Consider the following 12,092-nt stretch of genomic DNA (forward strand, 5'->3'; position numbering starts at 1 on the left):
GAGTCGGGGAAGGGGGGAAAGGTTTGGGGGGATACGGGGGTTGTGGAGTGGATATAGGGGGTTTATCATGGGGGCAGAAGGGTTGTGGTGGTTGTTATGAGAGAGTAGGGGATAGGGTGGTTGAAGGTGCGTGGAACCAAAAGGACATCCTACCCACCATAGCGTAAGCCAGGTGATGTATATCTCTACAAGGTGGCCAGCTAGGGGGCTTATGGGGGCCCGTATTTGGAGGGCGGTAGGGGTTATCATCAAGGACAGGAAAGGGGGAGGTTGGACCTATGGTTGAGAGAAAGCAGGGCCGAGGCTATCTCTTCCCGGTTCTCCTTACCTTACTTTCTGCCGGTCATAGTTGCCTGAGGTGAATTCTAGGATGTTTTACCACCCGTAAGCCGAATTTGTGCACGCGTTTGGTCTGCTTACCTACCTACTTATTCAGTGTGCCAGGGTGTTGCATCCAGCCAATCGGAAGCGATATGCTGAGGCTGCCCAAACCTGCCCTCTCGATCCTGTCACTCATCACCAACTCTCCATCCGTCCCATTTCGCTACACGGCCCTCGAGAGGGCATGGATACATCATGACCGACAAAGTCAATGTCGACAGTGCAACTTGTCCCGAAGACGCAAACTCAACCGACTGCCTGTTGCGACTTGTCCTCGCTGCACTTGATAAACAGACGGCCAACACAGCGGAAGAATTCAACTGGGACCCTCTCACCTTCTTCTTCACTGCACCCATCGGTCTTTTCGCCGCGCTTTTCGCTGCCATTACTATCTATCAAGCAGTCCTGTCTTCTGGACCGGGACGTCGAAAATCCAATCGTCGAGCGATTGGTCCCTGGGCTCTGAAGACCAAAACAGAATGGAGTTGGAGGGACTTAAACAGCTTGTCCATTGCTTCGACACCCGTCCTTCGCGCTGATGATTTTTTGCAAACAATGGGAGGGCGGAGGGAGTGGCATATCTTTCGGGAATCTCGCGAATCCCAAGACAAAGTGCTTTCCAGCACAGAAGGCGCCCGGGCCCTTTATGGAACGATGTGCTTGAGAAGACTTGAACGGGTTGGTGAGGAGTACAACAAATTCTTCGGTACCGAGAAACCCGGTCAGTGTAGCGCGACCTGGCTACGGTTCCTGAGCCACGTCAAGCTCCATAGAATCACATTCGGAACGGCACTTGTCGAGACGACTATGGCGGACTACCTCCCAGCCGATCTCGTGGCTGCGCCAGCATATGCCGAGATTGGCTTTCTCATTGCAGCAGCAGCAGCATCCGGAGCCCACTCAATGATATTCACTGGGTCCGAATCATCGCACTATCCGGTTATCATTGGAGACAGTTTTCAGCTCGACTTTCGCCAACACCCCGTCATGGGGATCGTGGGCGTGTTTTCTCAGCACGGGCAGCTTTCTCGCCTACCTTTGAAGGAGCACGATAAAAAGACGAATGAGCCTTTCGCAAGCCGTCCTATCTGGCATGATTATCGCCAAAGCACCAAAGCCATAGTAGCTATACTGCACGCCCGGGGCGAGGTGTATTGCTGGCCTCAGTGGAACCATCGTTCTCGAGGGTGTCAATTGCTAAATACCATAACACTGAGAAAATGGCTACCTATCGGTATCACCCAATCGATGCACGACATTTATTGGCAGGAGTTATGCCGCAGATTTGCTGATGGCTACGGAGAACTGCAATGGTTACTGGGGGCTGATATCGAGTATGGCAATCCAACTTGTCCCATAAACTAGGTACCTCATGATGAAAAGGGTCTAGTTATACTTATAACGACTGTGCTAAATCTTTAATAGGTTGAACGGTATTCCATCAATCTTCCCTGGGAAGCTGTCAAGACGCAACCCCAACCTCCTTTCGCTCCTTGCACTTCACCACAATTTCTGGTGTCATTCAGGCGGGATCAGAATGGACAGTTCGGTCTCCCAGAGCTCCAGATCAAGCCTTGTTGCCTTTCCAGAAGAGGTCACCGTCAGCATGCGGGGCTCTGAATCTTCAAGGTTGAGAATTCGTCTTGTTATGGACACCTCAGTTCTCCCTACGGATGTCACAGCAAAAATGATTGCTGGTATTTACAAATTCATTGACGGAGAAGATATTGATCAGCTCCGATGGAGCGACGAATTCAACTTTCACTTCACCGAAATTCAAGCCATGAATCTCATGTCAGATGTTCGCTTACATTTAGGAAACAAATCAAAAGAACCCCAAGGCGACCGACCTGTCACTCACGTAGTGGTTAGAACTCCACTTCTTGATGTCTGCCAGGACCTTGTGTTTGGGTTGGACAAGTTTCAGGCAAGGCTTGACGCCATGTCCGCGCTCGAGCGTCAGTACTTACGTGCTCTGATCTATCTGCAAATTAAGATGCTCGATTATTGGCTTCTTGAGGTTTGTGGCGAGTACCTCCCGATAGCACGAACTTTGCGGCTGCTTGTTGTTACTGCAATTTTACTGGACGTGGAAACCCAGGTTCAACATGGTGAAGAGGAGGGAGTGGTTGTTGGATCACACCCACACCGACAGTGGAATCATGACATTGTGGACTCGTCACCGTACCCGCCGCCTACTGCAAAGCACCTTAACACTTTGGAAAATCTTGACAGGTTGCTCGAAGCGACAAGTGACCCCAACAGCCACCATCTGTTCCCAGGTGTAAATCGAACCATGGAAAAGATACACCCGTGGGGCTGGGATAACTCGGTCGTCAAAGCCTTGAAAAACTTTCTGGATAAATGTCACCGCAACCATGGGCCTAGGAAGGGCACGGTCCCGGGAACCCGTCTTGGTCGTGGTGGTTCGACGACTGCTCAGGGTTCCCAGGCACAGCATGATGATGGGCCGGAAGTAGAGACTGATGGGGAAGGTCTCAACTACCAACCTCCAGACAGAGACATCCAATTCGGTGAGAGCGAGACAAGAACGTTCGAGGAAGTATTGGATGATCTTCTTGTCTGGAGGGCTCTCTTAGTTGCGGCATTGTTTTGGTCGGCTCCTGACAATAGCCAGGTTTTGAAGTCGGGAATATGGGAACAGGTCATTCCCGTTCTTTAGCAAGACGCCCAAAATAGATGAGGTATTTCGGTTTCCAGATTCTCTTGGGGGGATTATCAACTACCTACATAGTACCTAGTGACTGCATGCCTAGGTGCCGACCTAGGTAGAGCTCAACCACAAAGGGTTAGGCAGCGTCATGCCGCTTTTATATCTGCCCCATCCACAACCCATATTGTGAACCGTCCCTCATCACCATCTTCGCTATCGCTACCAGGAAACTTTCCGTCTGGACACTTGAAACTGCCCGTGCTTAACCTGTACAGACTATCATGATTCGTGGCCTGTATCTTACTCTCATTCTGGTCATCGGGTGATTCAGGGACTTTTCTCGACTCTAGTTCGGAAAGATGAAAGATATTGTCCACGAGTAACGCGAGTACATTAGCGATACTTGTTGGCGGCCGAGAGGAGGTGATCTTGACAGTTGCCTCATAAGTGGTAAAGTTCAGTTTTCCCAAACCCATGGCGTAGAAGATGCCTCGGTCATGCTGCGCTCGCTCTCCAGACCCGTCCCGTGAGATACGAGCTTTGATGTTGATGGATTGTGACATGAACATAATATGTTGGCGTCTGATAGCGCCTATTACCTCTGATGTTTGTGACGCATCAGAAAATACCGAGATGGGTAGTGTGGGTTGAGATAGACGTAAATAGTTAAAGAACTGATCAAAGCATAGTCCAGGCTGCGCTGCTGGCAAAGACATGTACTTGAGGTATACCTCTGGCGGGAATTTAGGGCTGGACGCTTGTAGTGGAGGTATCATCATTCTTCTGGACTCTTCTCTTATTCGCGGGGGAAGATCAGGATGAATGGCAAGTTCAATGCCAAGAAAGGTGGTTTTCAGCTTCGACAACATCTATCGAGTTATTGCAGCGTAGGGCTGAGACGCTCATTCAAAGGGAGCCGCCAGTAGTAGGCCTGGTGTGGGTGCCCCAAACATAGAAGAAGTTGCTGCACACGCGAACCTGTATATTCGATGTCTCAGCTGGCCCGACGGCGCCAGCAAACACGTTGACGGATGTGTCTGCATCGCCTATGGTAAAGAGAGCTGTCGCTGTAAGCTCAGGCGGCGTGATGTTGTTATTCGAACAATATTCCCCGGTGACATTGACTCTGATAGTGTCGTTACGAGGGAACAGCTCAGATGAAGCGATCCTGTGATGGATGACTATGTCTCCGATAGTGTCTGCAACCAGAACATCGATTGCGATTTCGTTTTGGCGATACAAATGGCATTCGAAAACAACCGACAAAACAGGTATCACCGCCGCAATCTCCAACTCAGACTGGTTTAGTTGCTTCTCGTCCGCGTTCAGCCCCTCCAAGGCCAGGGTTGGGTAGACTAGCTCATTGTATGACAAGTGTGGTGATGATAGATTGCTTTGCAGCATCAAAGTCATAACAATTCCAAGCTCATCGTAACCGATCCATGACTTCTCAGAGTGCCAGTTGCCATAGTCTGTATCGCGATAGATGGCAGATGAAAAGGAACCGACCAATCGAAGTTGTTTCTTCAAAACCATCGGTTTTTCAGCTTCGAAGAATAGCGTAAGTGATGCCAAGGCTAGCAGGCTCGCCAGCAACGCGGCTATGGTTGATGCGGCCGAAGCTGAGTTTCGTATTTTCAGTTCCTTTATCAAGGTGTGAATTCCTAGAAGCCCACGGAGATTTAAATTCGTAGATGACCGTTTCGACGCGGGTCTCTCGAGCATACCATAGTAAGGTGTGAGGGTGCGTATGTCCAAGTCCAACGAAGCGAAAAAGATATTCAATAGGCTTGTGGCAAAGACCGGTAATATTGTCCAAAGGTAGTTGAGATATTCTTGAGCTTGAATTGCTGGACCGATGCCTTGATTGCGTGTTGAGATCTGAAGCAGCAACTCGAGGATCACTATGAAACTGAGAGCCACAAGATAAGCCGGGATACGCAAGTACCACTGTAAGGTAAAAGGCTGGTATGTATGGCAAGGCTTTGAAGTAGAGCGTGCAGGTAGTTGTGCTAAAAGCTTCGACTCCAGTGATCGCCGAGGCAAAGCACAATCCAGCGATGATTTGGGACGATAGACGCTGAACGATGATGCGATCAACTTTGACATAAGTTATGGCGGCCGAGGGGGTTTGAGTCGACTCTATAAGCGTACTGTGTATCAGAAAGGTTGTATGCAAGCGGTAATAGTCTTGTAAATAAGAGGCTAGTGTGGTGTAGTTAAAAATCCATGAAGACTTTGGAAATGCTTCTTGGCCGAGCCCTAGGTTGATCAGACTGACTCCGTCAACGCCCAGATCAATGTCATCAAACCCGGACAACCCAGAAACTCTTGTGATGGAGGGAGGCTCAAATGGCGAGGTTTCGTCAATTATTTGCGGGTGAACGTCGCGAAAAGCCCGACATATATCCCAGGCATGAAGACGACCAAGCCTCCTCATCTGGGACTGTGTTGACAAAAAGGCGTTTTCTTGGCTGCCCGTACCACGGCCACGGTGCACCTGAAGATCGAATACAGCATAACTGGGTTGACAGACAATTTGTTGGCTTTTTCGAAGAACAATAGTCGTGTCGTTGCTTTCAGGAGAGTAGCTGTAAATGATATCGATTTCCAAAACAACCCACACCAACCGTAGATAATCAGCGTATACCTGATGTGTAGCCTGGTCCGCTTTCTTATTATCATCGCTGGGATAAGACTCGCATCGGCCAGCCAATACCCACGCGACAACCCTGACTCTAGAAAGGACATATGGCAAGTTCTCTTGCGGCGAGGCTGCTTCCATAGGTACCCGGAATGAAAAGGCTTGACTTGGTATCTTTATGTAGCAATTTGAGGCCCTGAAACTCAAACCTAAGTCAAAGACGCCGCTCAAATTGGACTGGCGAATCATGCTATCTGGGTGGAATCCACTGAGATCTGCCGCCTGGCATTCTAAATTCGAAGTCATGCCTTCGATTTGCGCATGCATCGCAAGACTGAGTCGGGATCGGGCTCAACTAATTGATATACAAAGTCTTGCACGATCCCACGAGGATAGTTCATCCTGTATTTGCGTATGCCGATAGTGTTGAAGAGTGACAGAACCTTTGGGTTTGCCAGACGTGAGGGGTCATCGAGAAAGGAAGTGCGTAGCTCGACAGCAGTGGCGACTTCCATGCTCTTGACTCTGATCATCGAAGACGAAAAGATGGTCATGATCTTGAGGAATAACGATACAACGGTGGTTCCGGCAACAAGGCGATCCCGATTCCGCATCGCTTGAAAGGGTGCGCGGATCCAGAGCGAGGGAAGATAGTCTAATGTAAGACTCTCCTGGACATCCAGCCCAGCTTTCGTGCCGCGAAGTCTGATCCAAGGAGACAAAAATTTTGCGAGGAAGTCGATATAAGACCAGACACCAGTGATAAGTATCAGGAGGGGTGTGGGACCATAGGTCCATATGTAGAGAAATGTACCATTAGCAGACGCTATTTTCAGGCCTTGATGCCTCTCAGAGATGACAAAAATTGTTTCCAATCCGATACCCAATAGCAAATATGTAGCAATGAAGGCGTGAAACATTCGTCTCTGAAGCAGGTATGGGCGCCATTCCCCGTGATCACGCATCTCATCGTGATCGGCACATTCCATTGCGGGTTGGGTCACGTTGCCTGATACTGGGTTTGCAGCGTTTTGTGGCAGTGCACGAGAAAGTTCGAAAGCCGGTGTTCCTGGAGCCAAGTCCTCGATGTTGAAGCCTTGGACGCGATTCATCATGATCTCTCGATTTGTTGCTCTTGTTGTTGGAGAATATGATCCTTGTCTGGAGTTCCGTGGGTCATGCTCACATTTGGGAATTTGCGTCTAAATACGTGCAGATGAACCATGCTGTTCAGAAGGGACTGACCGTCAGGTACCGCTATACTTAGATTGCACCTAAATTGCGATACGAGCAGTTCTCTCTTTGAGCGGCGTGGTACGGGTCATAGGCAAGGCAGATAACCTATACCAGGCCACCGAAAGCATCCGAACACGCATATCTATCTGCAGGGATGCTAACATCCAGTCCTAGGCTGTCACTTTATATGATGCTCCGAATGTGGCGTTAGTAAGCTATAGTGAAAATCGAGGAGATGATCACAGCTATATACTTACCTTAGACCGGTCTAGCCCTTTCACCGTCACTGGACTTAGAGTTGTTATTTCAGGATGTCACAGCAGGAATCACAAATATAGGTGTCGATTCACTGAATAAATTAAAGGCGGCGCATAGGTATACAGCCATCGGGCTACTAAAGCTTTCTAATTGTCCCTCACAGAGGCAGCAACGAAGAAGGAAATTCACTTGTGCAACTTAAAGTTAAAAAATTAAAAAGCAATTTGATCATCACACACAATCTTGTGTGGACAATTGGGAATTTGGCAAAAGCATACGACGCGAGCCGGATTTGAACCGACGCCTCCGAAGAGATGAGATTTCGAGTCTCACGCATTAGACCACTCTGCCATCGCGCCTTAAACCAGGTTTGGATATTTAACCGAGCTAAATTTGGTGCTTACAAGAGCAGTATTTCTGTGATGTCCTCGGGCAATCTCCACAGGAAACTGCCTCCACTTTAGCTCTGACCCACTAGCCTTTGAGCCCCTGAGCCCCTGAATTCAGCCAAAGATACCAATCAATGCTTGTCAAGCTTCAGACAAAGGTCCCACTAGAGTTATGATCACAGACGCAAGGTTGCTCATGCAAGCAAGCACCTGCTAGCTGCTGTGACCCCTCATCATCATGTGACTGGATTGTTGCCTTACGGGCTCGAAACACAGCCACGGAACCAGTGCCATTTCTGATTCCTGATACTCTCAACCCAACGTCTTGTGTTGTGATGCTTGACACCAAACTACAACCTCATCGACATGGAGACCCTCGAGAGCCTCGGCCTCGCAGCCAATATCCTTCAGTTCTGCCAAGCGGTAGGATCATTCATTAACCAGGCCCATGAGATTTACCGTTCAGGCCCGGCCGCACTGGGCAAGGTCAACGATCTTCGCGGTATCTCCAAGGATCTCCATAAGATGCTGTCGGAAATGCCAGAGAATCGGGGGAAAAGAGAGTCCATCATGATCGCATTTAGGGCGCGGTGGAATCGCTCCAAACTTGAGGACTTGGAGAAACAAATCGAAAGTTTTCGTCAGCAGCTTGTTCTTGATGATCTTGTAACCATCAGGTGTGTACCTACTTTGTCTCTCAGTGTCAGGTCCCTTTGGGAATGAGATGACAGATCTAGAAACTTTGCGATGCAGTCACTTGATCATCAGGAGGCCATTCTTCAAAGACTTGACGACGCAACTCAGGTGCCACGACCAGAACAAAGCGCTCCAGCCCACGCGCTATTCCAGCATCTCGCCCACAGAGGAGGACTGAATAATTACGCGACAGACTCTATCCGATGGAAAACTCTGCATAGCTCTACCCTCAATCGTGTCGCCACAGGTCAAAGAGAGATGGTTATCCCCCCAGCGATAGAACACAAGCTTCAACAGCAGTTCTTGTCTACGTTTCTTGGCACACACAGCAAGAATCAACGACAGTCTCAAATCTATGAAGCTCACAAGCGCACATTTGAGTGGATTTTCGACGAAAACGGTGAAGCAGTTCATCCATGGGACAATTTTGTCGAATGGTGCGAGTAGGATTCCCTGCTGTACCGGATTACAGGCAAGGCTGGCTCTGGGAAGTCAACACTGATGAAATTCACCTCTTAACATCCCCAACTCATGAAGCACCTCCAGGTCTGGTCTAATGGTGCGCCAGTCGCCATTGCTTCGTTTTATTTTTGGGCGTCGGGAACCGCGATGCAAGCATCTTCCGAAGGACTGTTTCGGTCCCTGCTCTACCAATTGCTGGACCAGCACAAACACATCATTCCTAAACTCGCGCCTCCGACATGGGAGGGGACCTATCTATTCGGAGCACCAATGCCAATGATTCAGGCCGATGACCTGCGAAGAATGCTGGGCTTTACGGTTCGTGGTTCGTGAAGTGGGCAAAACCTCGAGGATCTGTCTTATCATTGATGGCTTGGACGAGTTCGGGGGGGTAAAGATGATGTCCCTGACACCATTGAGGCTTTCACCTCGCATTCCATCAAGGTTTGCGCTGCCAGCCGTCCTTGGGTGGCTTTTGAGGAGTCATTCTATCAAAAGCCACAACTGCTACTTCAAAACTTGACTCGTCGGGACATGGAGGAGTACATCCAGACTGTCATTTCCAGGGAAATCCGATGCAGATTTCGGAAGATATATTGCCAAAAACTGAGGAAGATTCCTTTCCCTATCTTTTATATTTACACCCCTCAGTCTTCCAATGAACCTGAAGCATGTAAGCGCCAACAGAAAACAAAATTGGAAAATAAAACGGGCGGTAAAAAATATACGTATTTCGGTATATCGATTTTCTATTTTTAGGCTATTAAGCGGAATATTTATAAAATATAACTTCTTATATATCTAGACATTTACTATTCCGATTTTTAAAGCCGAAATTATAATTATCTATATACTATCGTAAAGAATACGTTTTAGTAAGGATTTAATCAAATGACTGGATTACGTTTTGTGACGAACCCCTATCCAGAACCTCTGAAAGGGATACTGGTTGAAGGCACTTCTGAACAATCCTGGTTCGGTACAGCTAAATAGTGTACAACAATGGCTTGTCTCTATCACAATAGTCTGAATACCAACGATTGTGACTTGTATTGCATACTGCGGAACTGTCTATCTACGCCAGCCAGTTCCTCCGTATATATAGACCTTGAGACTCTGAAGTGCTCGTCGTGCTATGCCCTCGATCACTTCCTAGCACATTGCATCCTGCAGAGTGCTCGTCGTGCTATGCCTTCGATCACCCCGAGCATCTTGCATCCTGCAGAGTGCTCGTGGGTCTTGGCGCCATAGCACTCTCTGGCCAGCCCCAATTGGCTGTCTCCTGACTTCCCTAATGATTGGCTGGGGACGTCCTGCACCCCACATACTGCGCGGCCTGCCGTTGGGTTAACTGTGACACTTTACGGTTTACTATCTTTCACATTACCTCTCTTTATTCTTACACGCCTTCTATTCTTAGGGTGCTAAAGTAAAGTCCGCTACGTCCCTGGGCCGCTAGCTTTTCTAATCTTCTCGCCTTAGTAAACTTCTAGTCCTTCTTTTTCTTAACCTAATTAAACTCAACTTTGCATTCCACACGTAACACGGCTATATGAAACTCGCCGTCCGTCAAACTACATCATTTAGAAGCCAGCCATGACCGACTTTGGACCCATCCATGTCGTAGAGCCTCGCGTTCCGCACACCCACACCATCATTCTCCTTCACGGCCGTGGTAGTACTGGCGAAGAATTCGTCGAGGAGCTCTTTCAGTCCAAGCTCTCTACCGGCAAGACACTGCAAGAACACCTCGGATCCTGGCGCTGGGTCTTCCCGTCGTCGGCTGAGTTGTGGAGCACGGCGTTTGAGGAAGACATGCCGGCGTGGTTTGAGGCGCACTCCCTGACGGACCCCACGGCGAGACAAGACTTGCAGATGGCTGGGATCAGGGACTCGGTGCGCTACCTGACCCGACTGCTTGGTCAAGAGGTTGACAGGCTGGGCGGTGGCTCTGGCAAGGTGGTGCTGGGCGGAATCAGCCAGGGAGGTGCTATCGGGCTGTGGTCTTTGCTCTGTGCGGGTGCCGACGGCGCAGCCGGACGTCTGGGGGCATTTGTCGGGGCGAGCACTTGGCTCCCGTTCGCTGACGAGCTTGAGCGGCACCTTGGCCGGGAGGCTCAGGCGCAGCAAGACACCACCCGGGCTGCTGACACCGGAGAGGTTGACTCTGATGCTTTTGTGGAGGAGATGGCTGGCGCGACACGGGGGACGCTACGGGAGCCGAATGCTTCCCAGCATAGCTTGTTGTCAGTTCCAGTGTTCCTGGGCCATGGGACGGACGATGCTTATGTGGATGTTAGTTTGGGGCGGCGGGCAGCTGTTGTTCTGGGCAAAATTGGCCTAAGGGTTAAATGGCGCGAGTATTCAGGGGCAGAGCAGGAAGGACACTGGCTTAAGGAACCAGAGGAGCTGGACGATATCATACGGTTTCTGGAGTCCATATCAGCCGTCTAGTACGCATATATAGCCGAAATACAATTTAAATAGTTAAGCAATATACTTACTTACTACAACTTAATACTGTTTAGTACGTTACATAACGCTTTCGACGTTGATAAATAGAGCTGATATATTTCTTTAGCCCGCAAAGAGTCGGAAAATAGTTTCCCGAATATAAAGTCGAGTTATAAACACGGATTATAACTAAATCACAATAGGCCTATTAAGTTTCGGATTTTTTTCCTCTTCTAGTTAAACTAATATAAATATATATACAAAAAAATATTCCATTACGTATTATGTCTCTCGTCCTTTTATTTTTTATATTTTATATACTTACAAAGTAGCCTAATTACTTACAATATACTACCTCGCTTATTATATAAAGAATTCTACCCTTTATAAAGATCTAAACTCCTCTACTTAAATTTTTTTTAGAGAATTTTATAAGAATTAATATTTGAGATTAAAGTTATAATCTCTTTAAGAAATATAAAGCTACTACTTTACCATCGGTAGTATATCTCAGTTACAATCCTAACGCTCTTTATATTATCTCTACTTTACATCTTTATTAGCCCTAATATCTTAAAGAGTACGGTTATTATAAAGCTATATTTCGCAATAAAAGATATATATAAAACTTCGTCCATGTAAACTAGAATACCTTTCTCGGCTTATTTAAACAGCTATAGTAAAATATTAAACTAGTATTTATAGAGATATGTGACGAACCCCTATCCAGAACCTCTGAAAGGGATACTAGTTGAAGGCACTTCTGAACAATCCTGGTTCGGTACAGCTAAACAGTGTACAACAATGGCTTGTCTCAATCACAACAGTCTGATACCAACGATTGTGACTTGTATTGCATACTGCGGAACTGTCTATCTACGCCAGCCAGTTCCTCCGT

The 12,092-nt window shown here is 48.1% G+C and overlaps 4 protein-coding genes and 1 non-coding gene across 5 annotated transcripts; 4 read left to right on the plus strand and 1 right to left on the minus strand.

Moving 5' to 3' along the window:
* Positions 1 to 41: 41 nt before the first annotated feature.
* On the plus strand, positions 42 to 3,221 carry QC764_406105 (uncharacterized protein). The gene is made up of 2 exons (XM_062946900.1): positions 42 to 1,715; positions 1,807 to 3,221. The coding sequence occupies exons 1-2, from the start codon at positions 577 to 579 to the stop codon at positions 3,062 to 3,064; spliced, it is 2,397 nt and encodes a 798-aa protein (XP_062800824.1). The 5' UTR covers positions 42 to 576; the 3' UTR covers positions 3,065 to 3,221.
* Positions 3,222 to 6,001: 2,780 nt separating this feature from the next.
* Positions 6,002 to 6,811, minus strand: QC764_406100 (uncharacterized protein; the record flags this gene model as incomplete). The annotated part of the gene is made up of 1 exon (XM_062946899.1): positions 6,002 to 6,811. One exon carries the CDS (start codon positions 6,809 to 6,811, stop codon positions 6,002 to 6,004), a length of 810 nt encoding a protein of 269 aa, XP_062800825.1.
* Positions 6,812 to 7,470: 659 nt separating this feature from the next.
* On the plus strand, positions 7,471 to 7,552 carry QC764_0069930. Its single transcript has one exon. It is a non-coding gene; the product is annotated as a tRNA-Ser (tRNA).
* A 396-nt stretch (positions 7,553 to 7,948) lies between these two features.
* QC764_406095 (uncharacterized protein) lies at positions 7,949 to 8,305 on the plus strand (the record flags this gene model as incomplete). The annotated part of the gene is made up of 1 exon (XM_062946898.1): positions 7,949 to 8,305. One exon carries the CDS (start codon positions 7,949 to 7,951, stop codon positions 8,303 to 8,305), a length of 357 nt encoding a protein of 118 aa, XP_062800826.1.
* Positions 8,306 to 10,336: 2,031 nt separating this feature from the next.
* On the plus strand, positions 10,337 to 11,194 carry QC764_001640 (uncharacterized protein; the record flags this gene model as incomplete). The annotated part of the gene is made up of 1 exon (XM_062939988.1): positions 10,337 to 11,194. The coding sequence occupies one exon, from the start codon at positions 10,337 to 10,339 to the stop codon at positions 11,192 to 11,194; it is 858 nt and encodes a 285-aa protein (XP_062800827.1).
* Between the last annotated feature and the right edge of the window lie 898 nt (positions 11,195 to 12,092).

Source organism: Podospora pseudoanserina, chromosome 4, assembly GCF_035222485.1.
Source record: "Podospora pseudoanserina strain CBS 124.78 chromosome 4, whole genome shotgun sequence".
Classification (NCBI taxonomy): Eukaryota; Fungi; Ascomycota; class Sordariomycetes; order Sordariales; family Podosporaceae; genus Podospora; species Podospora pseudoanserina.

Coding starts and splice junctions, on each gene's coding strand:
- QC764_406105 (XM_062946900.1), top strand. CDS start 577: ATGACCGACAAAGTCAATGTCGACAGTGCAACTTGTCCCGAAGACGCA. Junction 1,716..1,806: donor TTACTGGGGGCTGATATCGA/GTATGGCAATCC, acceptor AATCTTTAATAG/GTTGAACGGTATTCCATCAA.